This window comes from Petaurus breviceps, unplaced genomic scaffold (genome assembly GCF_028583685.1).
Source record: "Petaurus breviceps papuanus isolate PSGF00001 unplaced genomic scaffold, PetGlider_PUasm1.0 171, whole genome shotgun sequence".
Classification (NCBI taxonomy): domain Eukaryota; kingdom Metazoa; phylum Chordata; class Mammalia; order Diprotodontia; family Petauridae; genus Petaurus; species Petaurus breviceps.
The window spans coordinates 11,070,963-11,097,801 of NW_027185754.1; the positions used below are offsets into that span (position 1 = coordinate 11,070,963).

A 26,839-nucleotide genomic window follows, 5' to 3' on the forward strand; every position below is an offset into this window, starting at 1 on the left:
CACAATGGAAATGTTTTGCATAGCTACACATGTACAACCTATATTGAATTGGTTATCTTCCCAGAAAGGGTGGGTGACAAGGGAGGAAGGGAATGAATCTGGAATTCAAAGTTTTAAAATCAAATGTTTAAAATATATATATATATATATATATATATATATATACTATTATTAATATTATTTTATATATAACTGAGAAATAAGATATACAGGCACTGGGGCATAGAGAACCACCGTGCCCTATGGGAAAGTCAGAGGGGGTATGGGAGAAGATATGGGAAAGAACAGATTGGAGGAGGTGACATCCAGTGGGATCGCTATTTTGGGGTGGTGGGTAGGGGAAAAACGGGAAGAAAATTTGTAACTCAAAATCTTGCAGAAATGAATGATGTAAACTAGAAGTGAATAAAGCATTTGATTAAAAAAAAATCTGGGGGTGGCTAGGTGGCACAGTGAAGAGAGTACCAGTCCTGGAATCAGGAGGACCTGAGTTCAAATCTAGCCTCAGACACTTAACACTTACTAGTCATGTGACTTAACCCCAATTACCCAGCAGCCTTCCCACCTCCACAAAGCAAAAAAATAAAATAAAATAAAATAGACAAATCTATATTCAGATCCGTAAACATCTCAATGTATTTGCATAACAAAATATGGCATATTGACACAAATAAATCTCTAATCAGTAGAATTTCAGTTAAAAAAATAATTAGACAATGTATAAAAAGGAGCAGAGAGAGAGAAAGAATGTAAAGGAGAATTTTCTTTAAGGTCCAAGAAATACATGCCAAGGTATGTAAGCCAAAGAGTATATTGCAGGGGTGGGGAATCTGCAGCTTTGAGGCTACATGTAGGCTTTTAGATCCTCAAGTGCAGCCCTCTGAAATCAAACTTCACAGAACAAATCCCCTAATAAAAATGATTAGTTCTATAAAACCTGGACTCAGTCAAATGGCTACACAAAGGACCTAGAAAGTCACATGTGGCCTTGAAGCCTTAGGTTCCCCACCCCTGTATCCTCTATTTCCTCAAACTCCTTAGATCACAAGGCAGGACCTAGTATGAACATATCAGACTTTCCAGCTAGAAACAATGTACAAGTGTTTTACTGAAAAGTCCAACTGGTCATTAAGTAGTTAACATAAGGCAAACAAATCCAAGAACTATATGTGAAATATCAAAGTTGGGAACATTGGTCCCTAACATTAGTTTCCATGGAAATTGTCATTAACTACTCCTTTGAACTTTTTTGGTATTTACTTACAAAACAATGGTGAAATATGCACAAAGTGCTGAAATTACAAAATTGAATGCATCGGTAAACTGGTATAGACATTTTAAAAATCCACTAGATCATCTACTTTATACTTACTGTATTTGAATGTGTATGAGAGTATAAATGTCTATAGATAAAATGCCTATTGTAAAGGCACATCACCTGAGAAATAGGAAAACAGCAGGGGAGGGTAAAAAAAGTTGTGATCATTTCTGTGGTACTTAACCATCACAATCTAATAGGATACTGGTGCTGACATACAAGGTCTGATTCCTCTGTCTTTTATGGCAGGAAACAAATTAGAACAATGAAATTAGCTGAAGATAAGCTAGGTGGGTCATTCACCTGCTACTTACTATATACAATAAATAAGAGTATATTGGGTTTGAAACAGAGGAGATGAGTTTTACCCTGAAAATATCAAAAGGTTCATTAATCAAGCACTGATAGATATAATGAAGCAAACTAATAAAGGTTAAATTAATTAAATACCTAAGGAGAAAGGAATTTTATATTCCAAGTCAGGTGCTGATAAACTCATCAAGTCATAAGAATAAAGTAAGCCAATTTAACCTCTTAGAGGTAATGAGGTTGTCTGGAGTCAAGAAGATTCATCCTCTTGAGTTCAAATTCAGCTTCAGATACTTATTAACTGTGTGACCCTGGGCAAGGTACTTAACTCTCTTTGTCTCAGTTTCCCTATCAATTAAATGAACTGGAGAAGGAAATGGTAAATCACTCCAGTATCCTTGCCAAGAAAACCCCATATGGTGTCATGAAGAAATGGACACAATTGAAACAACTGAACAACAACAAATCTAGCCTCTTAGGGAAAAATAAGTAAGAAAAAGAAAAGGTGTCTCTTCTATCTAAGGGTAGAAAAAAAAGCAGATGACATATAGGTACTTCCTAGAATACTACATCTTGCAACTGGTCCTGCAAAGTATTCTGATGCATTGCTAACCTGACTGTCATTCTAACTATGCTGTTTACTCAATGTATTTTGTAACTGCAACAGCCCAATGAGAAAGTAGAAGCAAGCTAGAAATTGTTTGTATACTTGTTTCTTACTGAGTACTCTGGTATAACTGAGTTCTATAGTTTTACTGTAAATTCAGTGACTTCAATTTTACTATGTGTAACTCATATTTAACAAGGAAAACATAGAAGAATTAGATTTAGTTTTGGATTTTGCAGTCAAACCAAAGAAAGAGGAATCCTAATGGCACTAAATAACATATTAAATTCATTAGCATGCATACCAAAACATATACCACATATAAATATAATTGTGGTGTTTTCCCTAAAATCAGTAAAAGAAGCAAAGAGAAAGCTCATGTAGTTAGACTTATTTCAATGACAGAGGGAGAAGTTAAGAGGGAAGAGACAGTAAATAGGGAGGGGAGAATTTTACTAAATGTATTATTACACTGTATCTGTAATGCAAGGAAATAAGATTTTTTTTGAGGAAGGCACTCTAGACCTGTGATTTTATCAGTCTGTGGAACTCCTAGTGTAAAAATTCCCTCCATGAAGGCAAAGCAGCAACTCATTTGTCAATGAGAGTATTAGATAGTTACCCTGGGCACTAAGAGATTAAGAGACCCACTGACACAGAGCTAATATATTTCATAGGCAAGTTGAACTTAGGTTTTTCCTGGCTCTAAGACCAGCCTTTCCATTCTGAGCTACCAATGCTCTAATTGAATGAACATAATGGTTGTTTAAAAAGCATTATTTTTATTGTAAATTCTGGCCACACTACGTATTTTTTTAAATCAAAAGTCTCTTTAAAAGGCCCACTGGTGCCAAGCCAAGACAGCCTCTGATAAGGTCCTTGTTAAACTGAAGTTTATAATGCAATATTTCCCTATAATGAACATGTCCCAGAAATTGTTCATTGAGGGGAAAAAAAAGTCTTTTTAACAGCTGTCTGAATTACCTTTGATTCATTTTCTATGCAAATACAATACTTGGAAATGACTAAGACTAGAATGAATAAATGAACTATAACTACAAACCTCTTAGGGAAGTAACTCTTCATTATGCTTTTTCTCTAAGTTATAAAACTTCACTTACATATACCTTGTTTCCCCGATAATAAGACACTGTCTTATTATTTTTTTGGACAGAAAAACACCAGAGGGCTTATTTTCAGGGGAGGGCTTATGTTGTCCTGCCTCAGCTCTCCTCCGTGGCACTGCTCTCAATGGCGCCAGCAAGCAAATCACTGGGGAAGAACAGGATGACGCGCTCACTGCTGCAGCTCTGATTGGATGCAGCTCGGAGCACGGCGTGCGTTTCACGGGGGGGAGGGGACGGTGCATACAGAGGGTACCGTAATGTAGCATGTAGCGCAGAGGATCACCTTCACTACAGTAGCAATCTCAATAGGGCTTATTTTTGGGGGAGGGCTTATTTTAGAGGAATCTTACACAGTAAGGGGAGGGCTTATTTTCGGGATAGGTCTTATTATCGGGAAAACACGGTACAAGAAATTGTAAAGGAAGCATTAATTCACAACAATTGCTAGGCACTTGTAGGGATTCAAAGTTCAGATAAAACATAGTCCCTGTCCTCATGAGCTTATAGTAGGAAAGGAACTGAGAACTTGTAGAAAATTTAAGAGGAATTAACAATAAAAAATGATTCTCATAGATTATCTTTAGTTCTTGGTATATTCTTTCATGAAATAAGTAACATTATGAGAAAAGCTACTATAAATATGACTTCAAACATTCTATTGAAAGTTGGGCATTATCTAAGGTACACCATTCTTGGGTTTTTAAATTTGCCAAGCTATTCATGCAGAAAAACATATCTGTGAGATTCTATTTTCCCATTACTACTAAATGAGCTCCCTCATGTTGGAAATCTACCAAACCATTATACGGAAGTGAAAATGGAAAACATAGGTCAAATTTATTCTGTTTCTATTCTTTTCAAAACATTTAATCAGAAATTGTTCTTTACATACATTTAAAATACTTTATTCTATTTTATCATTTAGTAAGAGAACATTAACTAAAAACATTTAGGTGAAGTTATTTGAGAATATTTGTCTTCTCTTGTCTAGCTGTGATTTTCCCCCAATCTATCTTTTTATAATGATCTTGTCAATATGGTATTCCATATTCAGAAAAAAGTAACTAAAAACAAAAAAAATCTTATATAGATATATACGTGCATATGTGTGTGTGTAAAGGCCAAAATAGCCTATTTAAACATCAATTCAAGCATATTTTCAAAGGCACCACAGCAAATTTCTCAAAATTTTCAAAGCTGATATGTCTCGCAATTTATCTCCAAAGTGTTCATTATATTACTATACTTAAAAAAAAAAGTTTGCTTATATATAATTGGCTGTTTTTCTTACTACAACCTTATGAGGAAGGTAAAGAAAATTACTTCAATGTTAAAGACAAGGAAACAGGGCTGCAGAGCAGTGAAGGACTACTTAATGTCACATGGCTAATCAGTGACACAATTAGAACTTGAAAACAGTCCAAGACCTTTTCCTAGATTTCCTCTTCAGTGTTCTTCTTAAGACTAAAAACCACTTGGCCTTTGAACTATGTGGAGGCTTCTCTGGTATGCTGATAAGACTAATTCCATATGTCTCTTTGTAAGGCCCATTTCATCCTTCCTATACCTTGACCAGCATGGTGGTAAAGAATATTGGGCTTGGTATCAGAAGATATGGGTTCTATGTTCTTTCCTCTGCCACTAAATTGCTGTGTGACCTTAGGAAAGTTATATCCCTACTCTGGAAAATCAGAATAACATTTGTACCACATTCTTCACAGGATTTTCATTGGGGGGGGGGGGGTCAAAGTCTTATAAATAACCATGAAGATACCAAACTAGATAATCTCTAAGGTGCCTTCCAATCAATTATAATTCTATAACTACCTGCTGATTTTCTTGGTAGTGTATTTCACCCCTCAGCAGTGCCACTCCCTGAGCTACCATTTTATTTAGGGTAACATTAATTTTAAAAATAACCCAGGAAGAACTTTAGAAAGACAGGTTAACTGTGATGCTATTGATAGAACTATGAACTTGTCCAACCATTCTGGAAAGCAATTTAGAATTATACTTTATAAAAAGAGAAAAGAAAAACTAAATTGCCCACACTCTTTGTCCATTCCTCAAGAAGATCAATGACACAAAGGTCCCAGATGCACCAAAATATGCATAGTGATACTATCTGTGTAGCAAAGAACTAGAAACAAAGTAGGTAGCTGACCACAAACTGGAGAATATCTGAACAAACTGGCACACTAATATAACAAAGCGGCAGCTAGATGGCACAGTGAATAGAGTGTTGGCCTAGAGTCTGGAAGACTCCTCTTCCTGAGTTCAAATTTGGCCTCAGACATTTACTAGTTGTACGATTCTGGGGAAGTCATGTAACCCTCTTTGCCTCAGTTTCTACATCTGTAAAATGAGCTGGAGAAGGAAAAGGTAAACCACTCCAGTATCTTTGTCAAGAAAACACCAAAAGGGGTCAAGAAGAGTCAGACACAACAACAAAATAAAATAAAATATTACTAAGCTGTAAGAAATGGGGGGGGGGTGGGGGCAGTTAAGTGGTGCAGTGAATAGAGCACTAGCCCTGGAGGCAGGAGGACCTGAATTTAAATCCAGCCTCAGACACTTAATAATTATTAGCCGTGTGACCTTGGGTAAGTCACTTAACCCCAACTGCCCTCCAAAATAAACAAACAAACAAAAAAGAAATGACTGTGAAGTTCAGAGAAGCACAGGAAAATTATATGTACTGATATACAATGAATTAAGCAGGACCAGGAAAAATATTTACAATGACTGAACCAATGTAAATATGAAAAAACAATTTAAAAAACCTGAATGCTGTGTAAGTATAATGACCAAATTTGCCTTTAATGAGGAAATAAGAAAATTCACCTCCCTCCCTTCACTATAAAGGTGGAAGACTTTGGGCATGAAAAATTGCAAATATTGTCAGATTCAAGTGATAAGTTAGTTTTATGGAATTGCTTTTTTCTATTTTTCCATTACTACTAAATAAGCTTTCTCATGCTGGAAATCTATCAAACCATTATACAGAAGTGAGGATGGAAAACATAGGTCAAATTTATTCTGTTCCCTATTCTTTTAAAAAAAGAGGCTCAAATAGCCTATTTAAAGATCAATTCAAGCAAATTTTCGAAGGCTCCACAGCAAATTTCTCAAAATTTTCTGTTATACTGTTATAAGAGATGGTTCACAGGATAGAGGAAGGAAGAGGGATATATTTGGAAATATATTTGATAGAAAAACATTATTTCAATAAAAATTTTAAAAGTAATCTAGACATTGAAGGGATTAGGATAAAAATCAAGGTTCTCCAGTTTGGGGATCTTATTAAAATTCCTAATGATTAAATCCAACCATCAGTACTATACATACTTATCTCAAAAAAGAAAAAAATGATAATTGGTCAAGTACTAAATACAATTCAAATCTAATGCCAGTGAAAAGTTAAAATATTTCATTATTAAATAAGCAAAAACAAAAATGGAATTAAAAAAAACTTAAAAGTTAAAAAAGAAAACAAGGGTATTTAAGATATCAAATAACCCCTTCTGGGTCCATACACTTACCAGACCTTAAGAAAACACTTGCAGAGGTGGTTGTTGCATCATCTGAAGCGTCCATTTCAAACCGTTCCCTCTAATCATTTACGTCGCAGGCTAAACTACAGTAATTTTCAAAGTTGTTTAGTAAAGGTTAGATGCAATCAGTATTAAATTAAGTGAAAGCAATATTAGTAGTTATTAATATGATACAGTGATACAGAGGATAATTTGGGTTCATTACACTTTTTCTCTAAAATTTGTTTTTTCCTTATTCTTTGTTTTAATAAATTACTCTCAGTTATATGGGTGAGCCAGGTCAGGGGTTCTTAACTGGGGTCTGTGAACTTTTTTACAATATATTTTTAATAACAATTTCAATATAATTGTTTCCTTCGTAATCCTGTGTATTTTATTTTCTGTATCAGAAAACATTCTGAGAAGGGGTCCATCAGACTGACAGAGTTCTGCGACATACACAAAAGTTACTCTTGGTCTATAGATACACAATTACCTATTTAATAACTGTTACATGTGCAGTGGAGCGTTTGTTATTCTATTATGTAACAATGCTTGCTTTACTATGGTACACTGTCTATAAGGATAAGGTTATTTCAGATTTTAAGCCAAATCCTTTCTATGGTAATTTTTTTTTTTAAGTAACAAAAACTTCATGTCAAAGTAAAACAAAAAATAAATGTTTCACCAGAGCGTCCTTATTCTGCAAATAGCATATAGAGCTAACAAAGGAATTTGACATCTTAAAATGATTAGTGCTTTAGGGTTAATGTGAAGTTAAATGTGGTTCTGATTTTTATTGTGCTATACAACATGATAAAATTGTGGATAGACAGTTATTACTACTTATTCCAGATATTTAATTGACTGGATATTAAGAACTATTGTTAACACCAATTTAATATCTGAAAAAGGAGGTTCTGAATTCAATAAGTATATCCTTAATACATTTTGTGAACTAACTGGAATTTTCAGTTTATTCTTATGACATGCATTTCAGAAGAAATAGAGGAAAGAGTGGAGAAAGGGGAAGTATGTTTAGAGAAAGAGGAACTGTTGCAACAACATATGTTCAGGTAGTGTTCATTCTCCTGTAAAAAAGCTCTGGTTACTTTCTTTGTCCAGTTACAATCCAAATGATATTTTACTATATTCTAAATGAACACACTTGCTTTTCAACTCTCCTGTTTTATATTACAAGGTACTTAGTACCAAAAGTGCAAATAAAAACTCTATTATGTGCATCTTGCAAATTACTATTTCTGAAATATACTAGCTTGAAAAATTTCTCTCAAAATCATACTTTTAAAGACTGTATTTAAAAAATAAAACATCCTTTTGAAATGTATCCAGTCAAAGAAATTCAGCACTATTTTTTTTTGTCATCTAAAGGTGACTGAATTTCTCCCACTATTGTTTGTGAAAATAGATATTCCTCCTTATACTATGCCACAGTCTATTGTGCACAAGTAACAATTTTTTAAAATGAAGCCAAGAGTGCAATAGCGGCATGACTAAGAGATAACTAAAGTATCTCTCAGAATCAATATAAATAAATGCTGTAGTTTCAGCATAACTACAGGGAATTTTATGATTTTTTTTCTTCTGTGCCCAAGTTCTATACAATTAAAATAATTCCATTATTGTTATCTTTTAGTCAGTTAATAAAATGGACAACTTTGAAGGTAAGTTAGCCCGTGGCTTTTCATTTTATAGTTTTTGCTTGCTACTAAACTGTATTAATTTGGCTAAGAAATGATAACAGCTGTTATTCCAGCTCGAAGATTCACCATACCAATACTTGCCACAAGCATCAACTTGAACACAGTGATTTAAAATTTGGGTAAATCACCTCAGGACACTTTGAAAAGTATACCTGCCTGAATGTTGATTTAAATGAGCTTTGAATTTGGAAGGAGTAACTAGGAAGGAAATCAGTAAAGACTATGGATTTTTCTTGACTTTAAAAGAATAAAATCATGGGAATTCTAGGCTCAATCAGGAACTGAATCAGGAATGTGAAATTTCCAGGAAAACCAGACATTATCAGCAAAAGTCACACCCAACACAGAGAGAATGAATTCTTAAGGAATCTTGCAATCTTCAGGGAAGGATCTAACCCAGAAGTGAGATAATCAGCAGACCAGAGAGCTAAAGGATGATTTTCACTACCATCCCCTTGAACTGATAAGTACTGTGGGAAAATATATCCCCAAATGGTCCAACTCTGAGCTTCCTAGAAGCTCATGACTTAATTCCCCTTCACATTAAGTCACAGAACTCATAGGAAAGGAAGAGGAAGTTAGAAAAGATGAGGGCTGAAAGGCTAAAAAGTTCCTTCTTTATTTCCAGGGATAATGTAGCTTGGCTTCCATGGTCATGTGGACCAGAAAGGAAGCAATATTATTTCTAAGGGCAGTCCCTTGACTTCTATGCAAGAAGGGAGGTAAGGGACTATGTGGGGAACAGGTTTTTGTTTTATTTTGCTTTACTTTCTACAAAAGTTCAGCTACCTGCTTTCTAGGGAAGTTGGGAGAAGAGGGAACAAATTTACTTCCAAGAATTGGGCAAATCCATGAAATAAACCCCAATTTTTCCTGAACATATCATTCGACCATAGTTTTTTGCATGGTGTCTGACCCATTAGACTGTGAGCTTCCTGAAGGGACTGCTTTTTTCTCTTCCTTTGTATGCCCGATGTTTAGCACAGCACCTGGCAAATAGATATCCAATAAATGCTAGTTTATTTTAAAAGATAGAGGAAAATTTCATAGCTAAGAATTAGGGGTGGTGACCTTACTTCTCTGGAGTGGACCAGATAGTGAGCAACTTTATTTCTAATCTTGGAGGAACTGCCTGATGGCCAGGGGAGCTCTGCAGCATAGAGTCCAGAGGCAACTTTATTTTGGGTAGTGCAGTATGCAGTTTCCAGGGGACTTCAAGCTGTTCTTATTTGGACAGAGTAGAAAGAAAGGGGCAATCTTTGTTAATAAAAAGAGGTCAGCGTCCCATTTTTCGGAGTGGGAAGAGGGTAGAGGACAAATTTCAAAGAAAATAGGGCAGCAGGCTGATTTTGGGGGAGGGGGAAAGAGACATAAGGGGCAAACCTATTTCTAAAAATGGAGCTGTCACTTTAGTGAGGCATAGGTTCAAACTTATTTCTAAAAATGGGGCCATCAGTTGATTTGGAGGGTAGGGGAGGTGGAGAGAGACGCAAGGGGCAAACATGAAGAATAGGTCCCGTGTCGGACTTTCGGGAGGCGAAGAGAGTGGTAGGGAGCAAACTTATTTCTAAAAATGGGGGCATCAGCTGATTTGAAACAAGAAACTTGTTTCTTAAGAATTCAGTCGTTGCCTGATTTCAAGAAGGTGGGGAGAGATATAGGGGGCAAATTTATTTCTAAAAATGGGGCCATCAGCTAATTGGGGGGAGGGCCTGTGGAGGCAGACAAGGGTTAGACTTCTTATGAATGCAGCCGTCGCCTGATTTCGGAATACTGAAGAGGGGTGCAAACATTTTTTAAAATGGGGCCATCAGATGATTTCAGGGAAGGTGGAATGAGACACAAGGGGCAAACATTTCTAAAAACGAGGATGTTGCCAGATTTCGGGGAGAGATTCAGGGGGTGAGCCTATTTTTAAAAAATGGGGCTGCCGCCTGACTTTGGGGTGCCGTGGACCCTGGGGCACCCAGGCAGCAGCTGCGCGCCGCTCTGTGGGGCGCAAGCAGAAGTTAAACTTATTTCCAAGAACGGGGCTGCCCGCGTGCCAAACCTGAACGCTTGGAGCGAGCCCTCCGCTCCAGGACCTTCCAGCTGACGTCAGCCATGAGACCCTTCGCCCCCGTCATGGCTACCCTGGCCGCCGCTGCTGCTACCGCCGACGCCGCCTCCTCCGCAGATGCCGGGGTCAATGCGTCTCCAACTGCCCTAGCCCAGCTTCCCTTGTACCCTCCCCAGAGCCGCCCCTTTGCGCATGCCCCGCCTCCGGTCCTCAGTCCCCTTGAGCCCCGACCCCCCCCCCCACGCCTCCGTACGACACTGTCGCAAAAGGGGCCCAGCCCGGAAGTGGTTTGGACCAGCATCTTCTTCCCCAGGAATCCCGCTTGGGGCTCCTGGGGAGACACCGAACTCTCCGGACCAGGGGCAGCAGAGACTGGGGCGCTGAGTTGTGACGCTACTTCCGGTAGACCTGTGTTTGGCGATTGGCAGCTGCCGGGAGGCGCTGCCAGACCTGGGCCGGCACTGGGGCTGGGCTCAGGGTCTGGGATTGGGCAGGAGGCGCTGACAGGTCGGGGAGGGCAGGCCGCCGGCACGGCTGAGCGATGGCAACGGCGGCCGCGGGCCGGCTTCTAGGCCCCTGGGCGCTGCTGGCTCAGCTACTGGGACTGGGACTCCTGGGCCCGCCCCCGGCCAGAGCCCTGCACAACGTCACGGGCGAGCTGTTTGGCTCCGAGGCTTGGGGGACCGTGGCCGCCTTCGGGGACTTCAACTCGGACAAGCAGACGGACCTGTTCGTGCTGCGGGAAAGTCAGTGTCGCCTCCTGACAGCTCCCTCTGCTCCCATCCCTGGCCCACCCTCCTGACCCTTCCTTCGCCTTCCCCATCCCATCCTCTAAGCCCTGACCCCCGCCCTCATCTCCATCCTCAGGGCCTATAGCCCGAATCCCTGCTCCCACCCATTTCCAGGACCTGACAGCCCTCCATCTTTAAACTCAGGTCCTAACAGCTCCCCACCCTAACCCGATTGTCCTGAGAGTCCCATTTCTCACCTCCACCATCTCCATACTCTTGACAGTCCCTTTCTGCCCCCACGCATCTCCAGAGGCCTGACAACATCTGTCTCCATCCTCAGGCCCTGATAGCTCCCCTTTCCCTGTCCCTATCATCCTCCTGACAGTACCACTTTCTGCCTTTACCATCTTCATCCTCCTCAGAGCCTGGCTCCCTGCCTCTGCACCTCACCTGAGCCCTGACAACACCCCATCTCTATTCTGACAGTCCCCTTCCCAGCTTCCACCATCTCAACCCCATTCTCCAGAAAGACCCCTTCCCCTCCACAGAGCACTCCCCATCTCTCTTCTTAGACCCTGACTGCCCCACTGCCTGACCCCACAATCCCCATCTTTCTGACAGAGGCTTTAACAGCTTTTCTCAGTAACTCACTCCCGGCCCCTTTCTTTGTCCTGTTCCTCCATTCCCAATCCTCAGTCTTAGCTCTGACAGCTTCTCTTTCCCAGTCTACCCTAAGGATTCTTAATAGCTTCATCTCTTCATCCCTAGGCCCATGTTAGGAGTCTTAATGACTCCTCTGTCCTAAGATACTAACTGCTTTCTTTTTCTCCCTCCCCCAGCCCACCCTCCAGCAGTAACCAAGGCCCTTGACACTTCTCACATCCCTATTCTCTGAGGCCCTGAAAAGCCCATTCTTTCTCAGGACTTGCTCCTCCAATTTTCAATATCCTTACAGTTTATTGTTCTTCCCAATTAACCAAAATCTGTGGAGCTCTTCCACTCATTATATAAAATGCTTCTAAAGCTGTACTAACTCCTATTTCCTTTGTTCCTTCTAAATTTTAAGTTTTTTGTTCTTTCATTCTCCCCTTAAATAAGGCATATGCATGTTCATGTCAACATACTCATCTTCAAAATTATAATAGCTCCTTTTCCTGGCCCCCTCCCTAGCTGAATCATCAGGGCTCTCCAAAAGTCTTCTCTTTCCTCTAGGTACCCTATAAAGCAACTTGTTCTAGTGAAGCACTATCATGAGGCTTCTTATGTTCTAGTTCTGGTCCTGTTATTGGTCCTAGTCGTGTTCTGTTCTGATCTTGGCTCTGTTATTAATGTGCTATATTACCCTGGCCAAGTCATCTGTGGAGGCCACATTTTCCTCCTCTGTAAAGTGAGGATATTGGGCTGTATGGTCTCCAAGCTATATAATCTTCCAGCTTTCAAATTCTAAGATTCTAATAACTTATTCCCATGTTCATATTCAAGATCTCTTGCTCCCATTCTGACACTCTTAAGAATAGGAGACAACTTCATTCCTGTGAGACATTGACAGCTCTCCATTTTTCCCTCAGCTGTCCCAGCTATGTCCATTTCTTCTTGGAGTTAACCCCTAATGATCATTCTCTTTGACCATAAATTCTCTCAGCTTAATGCCATATATTTTCTTCATACTCAGATCCCCAAAGATTTGTTCTACATTCTATGGAATGTCCCTAACCTTACTTATCTAGTGTTCCTTCTCTGTGTTCCTGACTCTCACCTTCCCCTGGATCCTAATTTTACTTACTCCTAATAACCAGGTCAAATTTGTGATTCCTAGGAAATGTAAATCTTCAACTCGTTTAATCAGAATTTTTCTAAATTTTGAAGATAGGCGATTTATCAACACAGGGAATGTTGTGATTCAAGATTAAAGAAGGGAGAAATTGACTTCAGCCAAGGGCTGACATTTAGAATAGCAAGCCAAAGTAAGGTTCTTCATGATCCTCAGTAGGACTCCAGACTTTCTCAGACTCCAGGCATTTTCCCTTTGACTCTACTTCTTGTAAAAAGTAGAGAAATTGTCAGTTACATTATATAGTTTTTTTTAAGTTTTGCTTTACAAGGTATAGTCAGTCAATAAACATAAGAATATAAAGCAATTAAAGTTTTAAGAAATCAGTCTGTCAGCTGAGTTTCTTTTTTTGTACCCTGTACACTATTAAGTAGCTTTTTGTTCTAGGTATGATTTCGTTACTGTGAGGTAACTCCCTCTACCAAAGTCTATGACAACTTATATGTAACATATTCTGAGAAAATTAAATTTGACACTGAGAGGGGCTGTGACGTTCCCCTGACCACATAGCTAGTACATATCAGAGGCAGGGTGAGCTTAGGCCTTCCCTACTTCAAAGCTACATTTCACTACTGTAAGGGAAAAACAGAAAAGTTATATGATATAGGTATAGTACCTGTCCTCAAGTAGTTTAGATAAGTCTTTTATGAGCAAATACTTAATGGTAACCTTACTACTAATCAAATCCAATTATAACTCTGGTCTAGAAGACAGGATTAAAACATGATTTGTAATGTTTTAACAGTCCATTTTTATTGCTATGTTTTAAGGGAAATATTTGAACCCATAATACAGCAGCATGATAATGGGTTTTAATGAATTTCTGCTATTAAAATGAGCTATTCTTGTTCCTTATAGAAGCTATCTTCTCCTGTTAATATTGTGTTTATATCTTCTTAAGGGGTTCTTCCTGTCCATTTGTCCCTTGCTTTGGAAATTGAACAAGTAATAGTATATTCTACGAAAATCCCTGTCTTATTAGAGTGGCACATCAGTTTTAAATGTCCTTGGATGTGTACCTAAGATGGAATAGATCAGAAGAGGAGAGGGAATTCAGAAGTTGTATTTCCAAAGAATAGTACCTGAAATCTTTTTTTTGTAAAAGTGTTAGAGTCTGGGGTGGCCAGGTAGCACAGCGAGTAAGAGCACCGGCTCCAGTGTCGGGATGACATGTGGATCGAATCTGGGCTCAGACACTTATTACCCACCCAGAAACACCTGGCCGTGTAACCTTGAGCAAGTTACTTAACCCCAATTGTTAAAAAAAAAAAGTGTCAGAGTCAACTATTACTATGATTTGTTATAGAAATACATTTGTTCAAGGTTTCTCTAACACAACTCTTACTTGTTTTAGGAAATGATTTAATCATCTTCCTGGCAGACCAGAAAGAACCTTATTTTAAACCCAAAGTAACACTATCCATGAAGTAAGTATATATTTTTCTTCCTGTAAATTATTATTTATTTGTAAATTGATGAATGGGAAGTAATTGGTTGAACTATGTTCTGTATGATGTGTTTTTTTGTCTGACTTGGATTCTGAGTTTAAAAGTTGATGTTGAAGAAAAGGCATCATACTAATTTGGACATTCATTCCATTTTTAAAGCATTTGTCATGAGCAAGGTTCTAGGGATATAAACACAGTGGAAAACAGTGGAGCTTACATTCTACTGGGAAGATAAAACATTTACAAGGGTAAATTAATGCAAGATAATTTGAAAAGAAAACAAACACTAACAATTAAGAGAATTAGGAAGAACTTCCTGTATAAATTGGCCAGTCATATTATCAGCAAATTAGAGACTAGACATTTTCTCCAGTACCTATTAACTCTCAAAAAAAAAAAACCCAAAACCCAGCAACCCCAAAATTAGAATTCTGAGCCACATATAAAGCAATTACAGCTATCTCCATAGGACAGGAAAACAAAAATCCCCCAAAAGTAACAGCCTGATGAATAAACATAGTACTAACTCAACACCCATCCTCTACTAGCCTTCACATTCCAGTAGAGTACACAAGACTGTACCACCTGCTTATGCTCTGGTACCCACTCAGGAGTTTTCCTCTTCATAAAGTCTTTGCCAGCACACATATTCCTTGTTTTCCCCAGCATTCAGCCTCAACAACCTCTGTCTAGCCATATACAGAGGAGTGGGAGATATAGGAGCAGAAGGACATTGCACTAGTTTGAACAGCCTCTAGGTTAGGGAACCCTAAAACAGCAAAAACTCTGCCTGGATCATATAATCTACCCTCCCCTAATCCTGCAAAAAGCAGCAGACACTCAGCCCTATACCACAAAACTAAAGATCACAGATGATTAGGGTAGGGGTCTATTATATGGTGTTATACCAGACCCAAAGGAAAGATTAGAGGCATCCAGCTGGGCCCAGAGCAGTCCCTCACAGAAGTTTATTGGAGTAGAGCCAATGAAAAGTGTAAGAGGAGACTGAAATAGTTTTGATATTCAGCCCCCAAGAGTAAATGTGCTATATTAAAACTACTAAAGATATCGGGAAGAAAAACATTCAATTAAAACCTAGAGTGTTGGGGACAGCTAGGTGGCACAGTGAATAGAGCACCAGCCTTGGAGTCAGGAGGACCTGAATTCAAATGCGCCTCAGACACTTAACAATTACTAGCCATATGACCTTGGGCAAATCACTTAACCCCAATTACCCTGCCTTCCCCCCCACAAAAAAAAGGAAAAAAAAAAGGAATGGGAAGAACTTTAGGGGGTGGCTAGGTGGCACAGTGAATAAAGTGCAGGCCCTGGAGTTAGGAGGACCTGAGTTCAAATGTGGCCTCAGATACTTAACACACACACACAAAAAAAACAAAAACAAAACTAGCCATTTGACCTTGAGCAAGTCATTTAACCCCAATTGCCCTACCTACCCCCCTCCAAAAAAGCAAAAAACAAAACCCTAGAGCCCAAGCAGAGAAATCATCGTGGAATATACATACTCAAATCAAAACAGAAGATAAGTAAAAATGCAACTAAAAAATTGCAAACTTATCTAAATAAATATTGCAAGACAAAGGAAACCATACTACCACCTGATGGGATATAGAACCATGTGGATTCCCCAAAGTGCAGAGAACTTCATCAGGATGATCCTGAATGTTCAAGAACCAAATCAGAACGTTAAGAGAAGAATGTAGACAGGAAAAAATGGCAGAATTTATGTCCCACAAAGCAGAAATAATTAACAGAATAGAAAAATTTAAACCCATGGTGACAAGTCTCTCCACAAAAGCAAAAGAGATAAATTGGGAATGCAACTTTACTGAAAGAAAAAAAAAATCTTGAAGAAGAAAAGCAAAAAAAGCAATAATGTAAAACAGGTAACATGCAAACTCAAATAGATCCATTCCAGGCTGTATGTTGACTTAGAAAAACCATACATTAACATCACCTGTGTTGCATTATTTATTTATTTATTTTTGTTAAGTGTTTCCTAATTTTTTTAATTTCTCATTTTAATCTGGTTCTAGCAGTTTTATAGGCTTGAGCTTGTGAGTTTGACACATCTGATGTGAAAGAACACATCCCTTTATAAGCCATAAACATTGATCTCGAAGAGAGGATGTGTAGAGAGAACTTGGGATATAGACTTTCCAGAAAAGAATGATAAGTCAAAAAGAAAACCAAAACCTGAACATATGATGGAAAAAATAATACCAAAAACAAAGTAACAATACCTAAAACTTGCCTGGAACTTCTGAATGCAGAAAAGAGCTCCGGAAGGAAAAAAATCTACAAATCACTTCGAGAAAAACATATGCTTCAAGCTCCCAAGATATATAATCATTCAATTTCTCAGCTCCATTAATAAAAAAAAAATCAAATTCTGCAATAAGGTAGAAAAAAGACTTTAAAATACAAAGGAAAGGAAGTTCAAATAACATAACACAACACCTATAACAAACCACAAAGAGGAATGGAATAATATATTCTAAATCACAAAAGGTCTCAAAAGGAATCCTAGGCCTTATCATCACTTTTTTAAAAAATGAATATTCAGTAAAAGAGATGCATTTGAAATATTCCTACCCTCCCAAAAAAGATGAGGAAAGGCTTCCTGTAATAGGTAATACCTTTGGATTCTAATATAGCTTTCTTAACATTTTTTTTTGAGTTGTGGGCACCTTAGCCATCAGAAAACATCTATGAACCCCTTCTCAGAATGATGTTTTTAAATGCATAAAATGAAATACATAGAATTACAAAAGAAATAATATTAAAATACAATTATCTAGATTTCTTTTTTAAAAAATTCATAGACCCCAAGTTAAGAACCCAGGTGCTAAAGGCCTGGGGTGAAGGTTGTAGTGCATTCTAGGCCAAAGGCAGTAGTTGCAGTTTGGAAGAGGGAACAGTGAGTATGTCACTTTGACTGGAGTGTACAGTATATATAGGGGAGTTATGTGAAATAAGTCTGGAAAGATTTACAAAACCAGATTGTAAAGAACTTTAAATACCAAGCTGAAGGGGTTTTTATTTTTTCATAGCATCAGTGGAGAACACTAAAAATTCTTGAGTAGGAGAGTGACATGATCAAATCTCTGCTTTGGAAAGATGATTTTGACAAATGTTTGGATGATATACTGAAGAGAAGAGGGACTGGAATCAGAAAGGCCATTTAGGAGGCTGATACAACAGTACAGGCAAGAAAGTATATGATAGAACTTGTCCTGGGGGGGGAAGAAGGAGTAGGGAGGAGGAGAGGGATAAAGGATGAGGAGGGGCTTAACCACAAAAGTTATCATGGTGACAAAAATCAATAAGAAATAAAAATGAAGAACTGGTTTAGATTGGGGGATGGTGATAAGAGAAAGGTAGGAGTTGAGCATCACTCTTAGATTGCAAACTGGTTGATTGTAAGTATGATATTGCCTTTAAAAGATAATAGGAAGGTTGAGGGAGGGATTCCTTTAGGGTGTAAGATAAAATGAATTCTGTTTGGGGCACATTGAGTTTATCAGGAGATGTCCAGTTGGAGATATCCTACTAGAAGTTGGTGATGTGGAGCTAGTGCTCAGGAGAAGGATTAGGGCAAAACAATACAAATTTGGGAGTCCTTTGTTTAGAGATAGTAATAGAACCCACAGGAGTTGATGACATCATCAGGAATAGTGTAAGGAGAAAAGATAACCTAGACAGCCTTCAAAAATAGCTACCCTTATAGGCAAGACATTGAAAATTATCCATTTTAGAAAAACCTGGAAAGACTTACAGGAACTCATGCTGAGTAAAGCAGGCAGAACTAGGAGAACATTGTACACAGTAACAACAACATTGTGCAAGGACCATTTTGATAGATTTAGCTCTTTCAACAATACAATTAATTCCAAAAGACTTATGGAAAATGCTATCCACATCCAGAGAAAGAACTATGGAGTCTGAATACATATCAAAGCATACTATTTTCTCTTTTTTGATTTTTTGGGGGTTTTTTCTTTCCTCATGATTTTTCCTTTATGTTCTCATTCTTCTTTCACAACATGACTAATGTGGAAATATGTTTAATATGACTGTGCATGTGTAGCTTATATCAGATTACTTACCCTCTTGGGGAGGGGGGTGGGAAAGGAGGGAGAGAGAAAAATATTTGGAACTCAGAATATTATAAAAGTGAATGTTGAAAAACATAAATAAAGTTTGTATACTAAAAAAAATTTAAAAGAGAAAAAAAGGAAGTTATCCATCAAAAATGACTGCAAAGAAGTGGTCAGACAGGAAGCAAAAGAGAGCATTGAGGCAGGGTGAACTAGGTGGTCAACAAAATGAAAAGCTGTAGAGAGATTAAGAAGGATAAGAATTGGGAAAAGACCATCAGATGCGTTGATTGAGCAAACACTGGTTTATTATTTGACTTGAATGATTTGGTCATTGTCCAGATTGCAAGCTGAAGAGTAAGAGGTATGGATGAGTGGAGGCAATGAGAAGTAGAGAGGACTTTCTAGGAATTTGATTGTGAAAGGGAAACTAGCATAAGGAGGCGGCAGAGTTAAATGAAGATTGATAAAGATAAGGGAGACCTAGTTATATATGTATATGGTGGGGAAGGAGCTAGTAAATGACAGATTTGAGGGCCATATTCCCAGAGGAGATGGGATCTAGGTTGCGCACAAGTAGAGGGATTGGTTTTAGTAAATAGTAGAGCCACCATTTCTTCAGAGACTGGAGCAAATAAGGAAAGAATGGAGAATGATGTAAAGAGATTTTAAAGTGCAGAACTGGAGAAAAGGGAGAGCAAGAAGGCCAGGCTGGATGGACAACAGATTGTGGGAAGGGAAGTACTGTGTAAGATTGGAAAGACAAGTTGATTATTATTTGTGAAGGGCTCTAAAAATTAGTCAGAAGAACTTATATTTGATCCTAGAGACAAAAGAGAGCCATTGGCATTTATTGAGTAGAGATGACTTTCACTTAAGGAAAATCATATTGGCGACTATGTGGAGGATGGATTGGAAAGGGGAAAGATTTGAAGCAGGAAACTAACTGTTAAGAAGCAGTTCACCATCAGTCACCTCCCAAAAGAGATCCCAAAAGGAAAACTCTTAAGAATATTGTAGCCAAATTCCAAAGTTCCCAGGTCAAGGAGAAAATATTGCAAGCAGCCAGAAAGAAACAATTCAAGTATTGTGGAAACACAATCAAGATAACACACGATTTAGCAACTTCTACATTAAGGGATCAGAGGGCTTGGAATATGATATTCCAGAGGTCAAAGGAACTAGGATTAAAACCAAAAATCACCTACCTAGCAAAACTGAATATAATAAGAGTGAAAAAATGGAAATTCAATGAAATAGAGGAATTTCAAGCATTCTTGATGAAAAGACCAGAGCTGAATAGAAAATTTGACTTTCAAATACAAGATTCAAGAGAAGCATGAAAAGATAAACAGGAAAGAGAAATCATATGGATTTATTAAAGTTGAACTGTTTGCATTCCTACATGAAAAGATGATATTTGTAAATCATGAGACCTTTCTCAGTATTAGGGTAGTTGAAGGAAAGATAGATAGATAAGCAGATGGCACAGGATGAGTTGAATATGAAGGAATGATAACCAAAAAAAATAAAATTAAGGGGTGAGAGAGAGGAATGTACTGGGAGAAGAAAAAATGGAGAGGTAGAATGGAGTAAATTATTTCACATAAAAGAGGCAAGGAAAAGCTTTTACAGTGGAGGGGAAGAAGTGAGAGAGAATGAGTGAACCTGACTCACATCAGATTTAGCTTAAGGAGGGAATAACATACACACTTAATTGGGTATGGAAATCTATCTTATGGTATAGGAAAGTAGTGGGGAAGGTGATAAGAGAAGGGGCAGAGTGATAGAAGGGAGGGCAAATTAGGGCAGGGTTAATCAGAAGCAAACACTTTTGAGGAGGGACAGGGTCAAAAGAGAGAATGGAATAAATGGAGAGGAGGATGGGATGGAGGGAAATATAGTTAGTCTTTCACAACATGACTATTATGGAAGTGTTTTGTATGACTACACATGTATAACCTACATCCAGTTGTTTGCCTTCTTAATGAGGGTGGGTGGGAAGGGAGGGAAGGGAGAGAATATGGGACCCCTAGTTTTAAAAATGAGTATTAAAAATTGTTTTTACATGCAACTGGAAAATAAGATATACAGACAATGAGTTATAGAAATCTATCTTGCCCTAAAGGAAAATAGAAGGGAAAGGGATAAGAAGAGAAGGGGTAGGGTTTGTATAATAGAAGGGAGGGCAGATTGAGGGGAGGGTAATCAGAATGCATGTTGTCTTGGGGTGGGAGGAGAGGAGAAATGAGGAGAAAATGTGGAACTCAAAATCTTGTGGAAGTGAATGTTGAAAACGAAAAACAAATTAATTAATGAAAATTTTACAAAAAACAGTTCATTAATCCAAGCAAGAAATGGTGAAAATATAGACTAGGATAGTAATCATGTGAGTAGAGAGATGGGTATGGGTGCAGAAGATATGGGGAAGGTGGAAATGATAAAATTTGACAACTGATTAGATATGTGGAGTGAGGAGAAGAAGGGAGTCAAGATAAATGCCAAGGTTACAAACTTAGATGATTAGAAGGATGTTGATGCCCTTAAAACAGAGCAGTTCAGAGGCTAGGAAGAAGGAAGAGGAAATACACTTAGTTCTGTTTTGGATATGTTGCTTGAGGTGCCTACAAGACAGATACAGTTTGAAATGTCCAGTAAGCAATTGGAGTTGCATACAAAGTGCTCAGGAGAGAGACTAGGGCTGGATATGTGGATCTAGGAATTGCTACATAGAGATATAGCTCACCAAGGGAGAAGAGTAGGCTCAGAACAGAGACTTGGGTTATAATTACAGTTAGAGGGCAGGTAATGAAAGACAAGCTAGTGAATAATACCAAGAAGTTCTCAGACAGGTAGAAAAATCAAGAGAGGAAAAAAATGTTTTAAAAAAAAATTTTTTTTTGAGAGAGGAACCATGAATAGAGTCTTTAATAGTATTGAATTCTGTACAATGGTGAAAAAGAATGAGAAAGGGCCATCAGATTTGGCAAGTAAGAGGTCATCAATAACTTTTGAGATAGGTTTAAGTTGAATGATGATGTAGGAAACTGGATTGCAAATGTGAGTGAGAGGAGAGGTGGAGGCAAAGGGTATAAATAACTTTTTCTAGGAGTTTGGCTCTGAAAGGAAGGAGAGATTAAGTACTATAGCTTGAGAGGATGTCAGGGTATAATGAGGGTTTTTGTGGTTGTTATTTTCAAGATGAAGGAAGATAGCAAGAAAGAAGCCTTACATAAGGAGAGATTGAAGATTAGAGACAGCAGATAATCATAGGAACAATCTGATGTAGAAGGTGGAAGGGGATGGGATATAGGGTACATGTAGAGAAGCACTGGACATTATGCAAAAGGAATGGAAGATATATTGTCTCCAATCTACATAGGGGAATAAGTCATACTTCCATAAAGAGAGTGGAAAAAATATAATAAGATTTTATGGGGAAATGCCAAAATTAGTGGTATAAACTGAATTGGTGGGAGAAACAAGTTGGTTGGCTTTATAAATTGAAAATCTGAACAAATTAGGTATTTATTGGCTTAAAGGGAATTTTCTGGGTGGGGAAGGAGAAAGGGGGGGGAAATTAAGGAGTAATTAAAAAGAGCACTTAGTCATTTGATTAAAAGTTTGTTAATTGATGTAATGCCATGCACAAGCAGCTTTCCAGAAGAATGCTACTGTGAACAGCTTTTAAGGTTCTGATTACACAGTATAGTGATCACTCTATTCCATAAGAAATCACTTATCAGTAGTCTCAAAGTACAATATTCAAAGTCTTCCACTCATGGGGCAACTGAACTCAATCAGTCACTTATACAGCAAAGTCTTCTACTCTTGGGGCAAAGTCTTGATTAACTCAATCAGTGACTTGTTCATCAATCAATTCCTAAGCATCATACACAAAATCCTCTACTCCTTAGGTCACTAATAAACTATAATTCCATAATTACTCAGTACCCAAGGAGAGGTCTTTTCACCTTGACTTGGGGCCTGTTCTCAGATTCCCTGCATCCCCTTCCATGGTTCCAGATTCTACCTATATTCACCAGACTGTCACCTAGGTTCACTGACAGATTGCTCACAGTACCTTGACCAGCTCTCTGAGCAGGTCCTGCTCCACACTCAAGTTCATAGGGTCTGGTCCATGTCAGATCCTTCACCATTTCTGCTCCAGGCAATTCAAGGCTCAACCAAGCCACAAAGTCTCAGCATCCCAGTCATGCTTCCTCAGTCACCTGGGCTCCTGGCTCCTGGGATCCTGTTCAGAAGAAGCTCCATCACCACAAGTTCTTAGGAAATTCTGGCTCAGTTCTCCATTCTCTCATCTGTAGCTGCTCTGCCATCAGATCCTGGTCTCAAAAAAATTCTGACTGTGCTTTTCTGGGGCTTTTCTTATATGCACAGCATTAGCTTCCTGTTTCAGCCAACCCCTTCCTATTACATCAGCAACAGGAGACAGGAGTTCATACCTTCTGTTTCCCCCAAAAGAGGCTTGATCAGTTACTTAAGTGCTAAGTACCTGCTACTTTTGCCAACACAAAGGGATCTTCAAATTAAAAAAAAAATTACATTACCATTACAATTGACTAAAACTTTTTTAAAGTTGGGGGTGGGGGAGAGGGAGAAAATGAAGCCATATAAACAGGCATACCATATTGGTGAAGCAGCAAGAGGGAGAGACAGGAAGCATTATGTGCCAGGCAAATTAAATCATCACCACCACCTTGACCACTGTTCTCCACTTGCTGCCTAAAAGAGACAATTGAACTGTGGACCCTAAAACTAAGAGCCTTGGGAATACTTGTGTCCCTCAAACTACCAGACTTCCAGCCCAGCCCCCAAAACCATCATTGAGGGAAGAAACCATTGTGAAGAAGAAAACCACCTTCCTCATCACCTTCACTAACAATTGACACAAACAAACACAAGAATCTGGGACTAGAGCCATACCCCAAGGCTAGTACTACTCCTAGCCCAATCCTTGCAGCCATCATACAGGGAAGTGGCTCCTATGAAGAAGGAACCCACCATCCCCATCAACTGCCAATCGGTTGCCACTTATAGGACAAACAGCCAGCCTACCTAACACAGCAGGGCACTGAGGGAGATAGGAGACAGCATGTACTAGGCTGATCAAAACACTACCTCTACCTTGATCACCATCTCCCCTCAGTTGAAGTTTAATCTGCATTATTTTTTTTTTTTAAGCAATCGGGGTTAAGTAACTTGCTCAAGGTTACACGACCAGTTATTTCTGGGTGTGGTGCTAAGTATCTGAGCCCGGATTCGATCCAGGTCATCCCAACACTGGAGCCGGTGCTCTTACACGATGAGCCACCTGGCCATGCCATTAATCTGCATTATTAACATTTTCTCCATTACTTCCTAGAAGGAATCTAGACAATTAACAAAGCCATAAATCAAGTCCTGATTTGTAGCATTGCCAATTTCCAAGGTACAAATGCTCACACCGAAAACTTCATAATTGGCTCCCCAGTTTCCCTACCCTGATGTGAATAACTGTAACGCCAAGCACAAACAACTTCCAGGTTTGGATTACAAGCATAGCAAACTCCATTTATTCAGTGACAGATCAAGGCAAGACATTCACAGAAAATCAAAATACAGCATTCACCATGTGTAACTCAATAATTTAGTAAGTCCTTAATTAAATCACAAAGTACTAAGGTCCAAGTACTCCACCCCTAGGCAGTACATTCATATAGTCAATCACAAAGTCTTCTCTCTATTCAACTGGAGATTAGTTTCCAATCATAAACAAAGTACATTCATTTGGTCAGTCACACAGCACAAAAATCAAAGTACTCCATCCCTGGATCACGGCTGAATTACAATTATCATCAGTTACCACCAAGCACCTTCTTATAGGGGAACTAGAGAGCCCAACAGCCATCTACCCCTAAGCTACAACAAGGTTACCATAATATCACAGCATTCAGTACTCAAGGAGAGGTCTTTTCTTCATCTTGACCTGAGGTAAGTTCTCAGCAATCTCTATTCCTGGAGAGACAAAGCTTAACAAAGCCACAATATATATTGCCAGTTCTCATCAATTCACTCTCTGCCTTCAGAACAGTCTCAGGACCCCTGAAAAGATCAGCAAGACCCTTCTCCAGGACTTCTGTAAACATACAATAAGAAAATCCTCCTTCAGGGCTTCTGAACCAACATTAAGGTTCCAGAACCTCTGCAACAACAGCACTGTCCTTTACCAGCAGACGAATCTGGCAAAGTAACATCAAAACAGAAAAAATACCAGCACCATAGTCATGCCTCCTCAGTTCTTGGCAGCTCTGGGTGGCAGTTCTCAAAAGTCCTAAGAAGCTCCAACTGGCCCTCAGCAATCCCGGTGTCTTCGACTGGCAGTTCTCTCTGTCTCTCTCTCTGCCTCTCTCTCTCTCTCTGTCTCTCTCTCTGTCTCTTTGTCTCTCTCTCTCTCTGTCTCTCTCTGTCTCTGTCTCTCTCTGTCTCTCTGTCTCTCTGTCTCTCTCTCTCTCTGTCTGTCTGTCTCTCTCTCTGTCTCTCTCTCTCTCCTCTCTCTCTCCTCTCTTGCCCCTGTCAGTTCTCTCTCTCTGCCTCCAAGATGCTGCTCCCAAAAGTTCTTCTGGCCTCTCTCTATTTAGGCCTCTCTATCCATGGCATCAGCTCCTCCCAGTTCAGCCCCTCTCTTCACATCAACAAGTCTATCCCACAAGTGGGAATCACAAGCTCTGGGTTTTAACACAACCCAAAAACCAAGCCAATACAAGGGGATCTTTAAATTCTGTTACCATTAAAATAACTTAGGGCTTTGAATCCAAGAACCTTAGTAACACCAATGCTTCTAGCCCAGTGTACTCACTTACCATCTCACTTACCATCCTAGGAATCAGGCCCTGGTGAGATACAGCCTGGTAACCAGTCCTGCAGGTGCTATAGCCACAGTAACTGAAGATACAGAAAAGAAAAAAAAAATATTGCCCCCAAAGTCACTGGCACCATCAAATGGTTCAACATCAGAAATTGATAGGATTTTCTCATTGGAAATTACATTAAAGAGGAGTCAACATCTGCTTTGCTGCTGAACCCTAATGACTGATTCCTTTTCCATCTGACTTGCAGCTGAAATTTTTCCCTGTGTGTTCTCTTCCACATTAGAATGTTATCTCCAGGAGAGCTGTAATGGTAATGTAATTCCCTTTGTATTGGCAAAGGTAACAGGTACTTAGCACTTAGTATCAAGCCTCTGTTGGGGAAACAGAAGGTATGAACTCCTGTCTTCTGTTGCTGATATAGAAGGGGTTGGCTGAAACAGGAAGTAGCTAATGCTGTGTATATAAGAAAAGCCCCAGAGAGGCACAGTCAGAATTTCTTGGGACCAGCATCTGGTAGCAGAGCAGCTACAGAAGAGAGAATGGAGAACTGAGCCAGAATTTCCTAAGAACTTGTGGTGGTGGAGCTTCTTCTGAACAGGATCCCAGGAGCCAGGAACCCAGGTGACTGAGGAAGCCTGACTGGGATGCTGGGACTTTGTTTGTGGCTTGGTTGAGCCTTGAATTGCCTGGAGCAGAAATTGTGAAGGATCTGACATGCACCAGACCATGTCAGTGTGGAGCAGGACCTACCCAGAAAGCTGGACAAGGAACTGGGAGCTATCTGTTATTGAACCCAGATGACAGTATAATGAATACAGGTAGAATCTGGGACCATGGAAGGGGATGCAGGGAATCTGAGAACCTGCCCCAAGTTAAAATGAAAAGACCTCTCCCTGGGTACTGAGCAATGATGAAATTGTAGTTTACTAGTGACCTAGGTGTGGAGGGTTTGTGTATGATACTTAGTAATTGATTGCTGAATAAGTGACTGATTGAGTTAATCAAGTGTGCCCAATGAGTGGAAGACTTTGACTATTGTACTTAATTGGTAAGTGACTGATTGAGTAACTTAGTTGCCCCATGAGTGGAAAACTTTGAGTATTGTACTTTGAGATGATTGTTCTTTGTTCTAAATATTGTGACCACTTTGGTGAAAACTATA

The 26,839-nt window shown here is 39.1% G+C and overlaps 2 protein-coding genes across 5 annotated transcripts in view; one reads left to right on the forward strand and one right to left on the reverse strand.

Annotated features, from left to right (window-relative positions):
* Positions 1-10,988, reverse strand: part of PHKB (phosphorylase kinase regulatory subunit beta) — a 251,881-nt gene extending 240,893 nt beyond the window's left edge. For 2 of the 4 annotated variants that reach the window (XM_069082551.1, XM_069082552.1), the window contains exon 1: positions 10,669-10,988. In XM_069082551.1, the coding sequence (XP_068938652.1) occupies positions 10,669-10,978 (310 nt within the window). In that variant the 5' untranslated portion in view covers positions 10,979-10,988. Of the gene's footprint in view, positions 1-6,903; positions 6,999-10,668 lie in introns of all 4 variants that reach the window. The other 2 variants (XM_069082554.1, XM_069082553.1) reach the window with 2 other exon arrangements.
* A 77-nt stretch (positions 10,989-11,065) lies between these two features.
* Positions 11,066-26,839, forward strand: part of ITFG1 (integrin alpha FG-GAP repeat containing 1) — a 282,016-nt gene continuing 266,242 nt past the window's right edge. The window contains exons 1-2 of the mRNA XM_069082555.1: positions 11,066-11,423; positions 14,594-14,666. Of these exons, the coding sequence (XP_068938656.1) occupies positions 11,219-11,423; positions 14,594-14,666 (278 nt within the window). The 5' untranslated portion in view covers positions 11,066-11,218. The remainder of the gene's footprint in view (positions 11,424-14,593; positions 14,667-26,839) is intronic.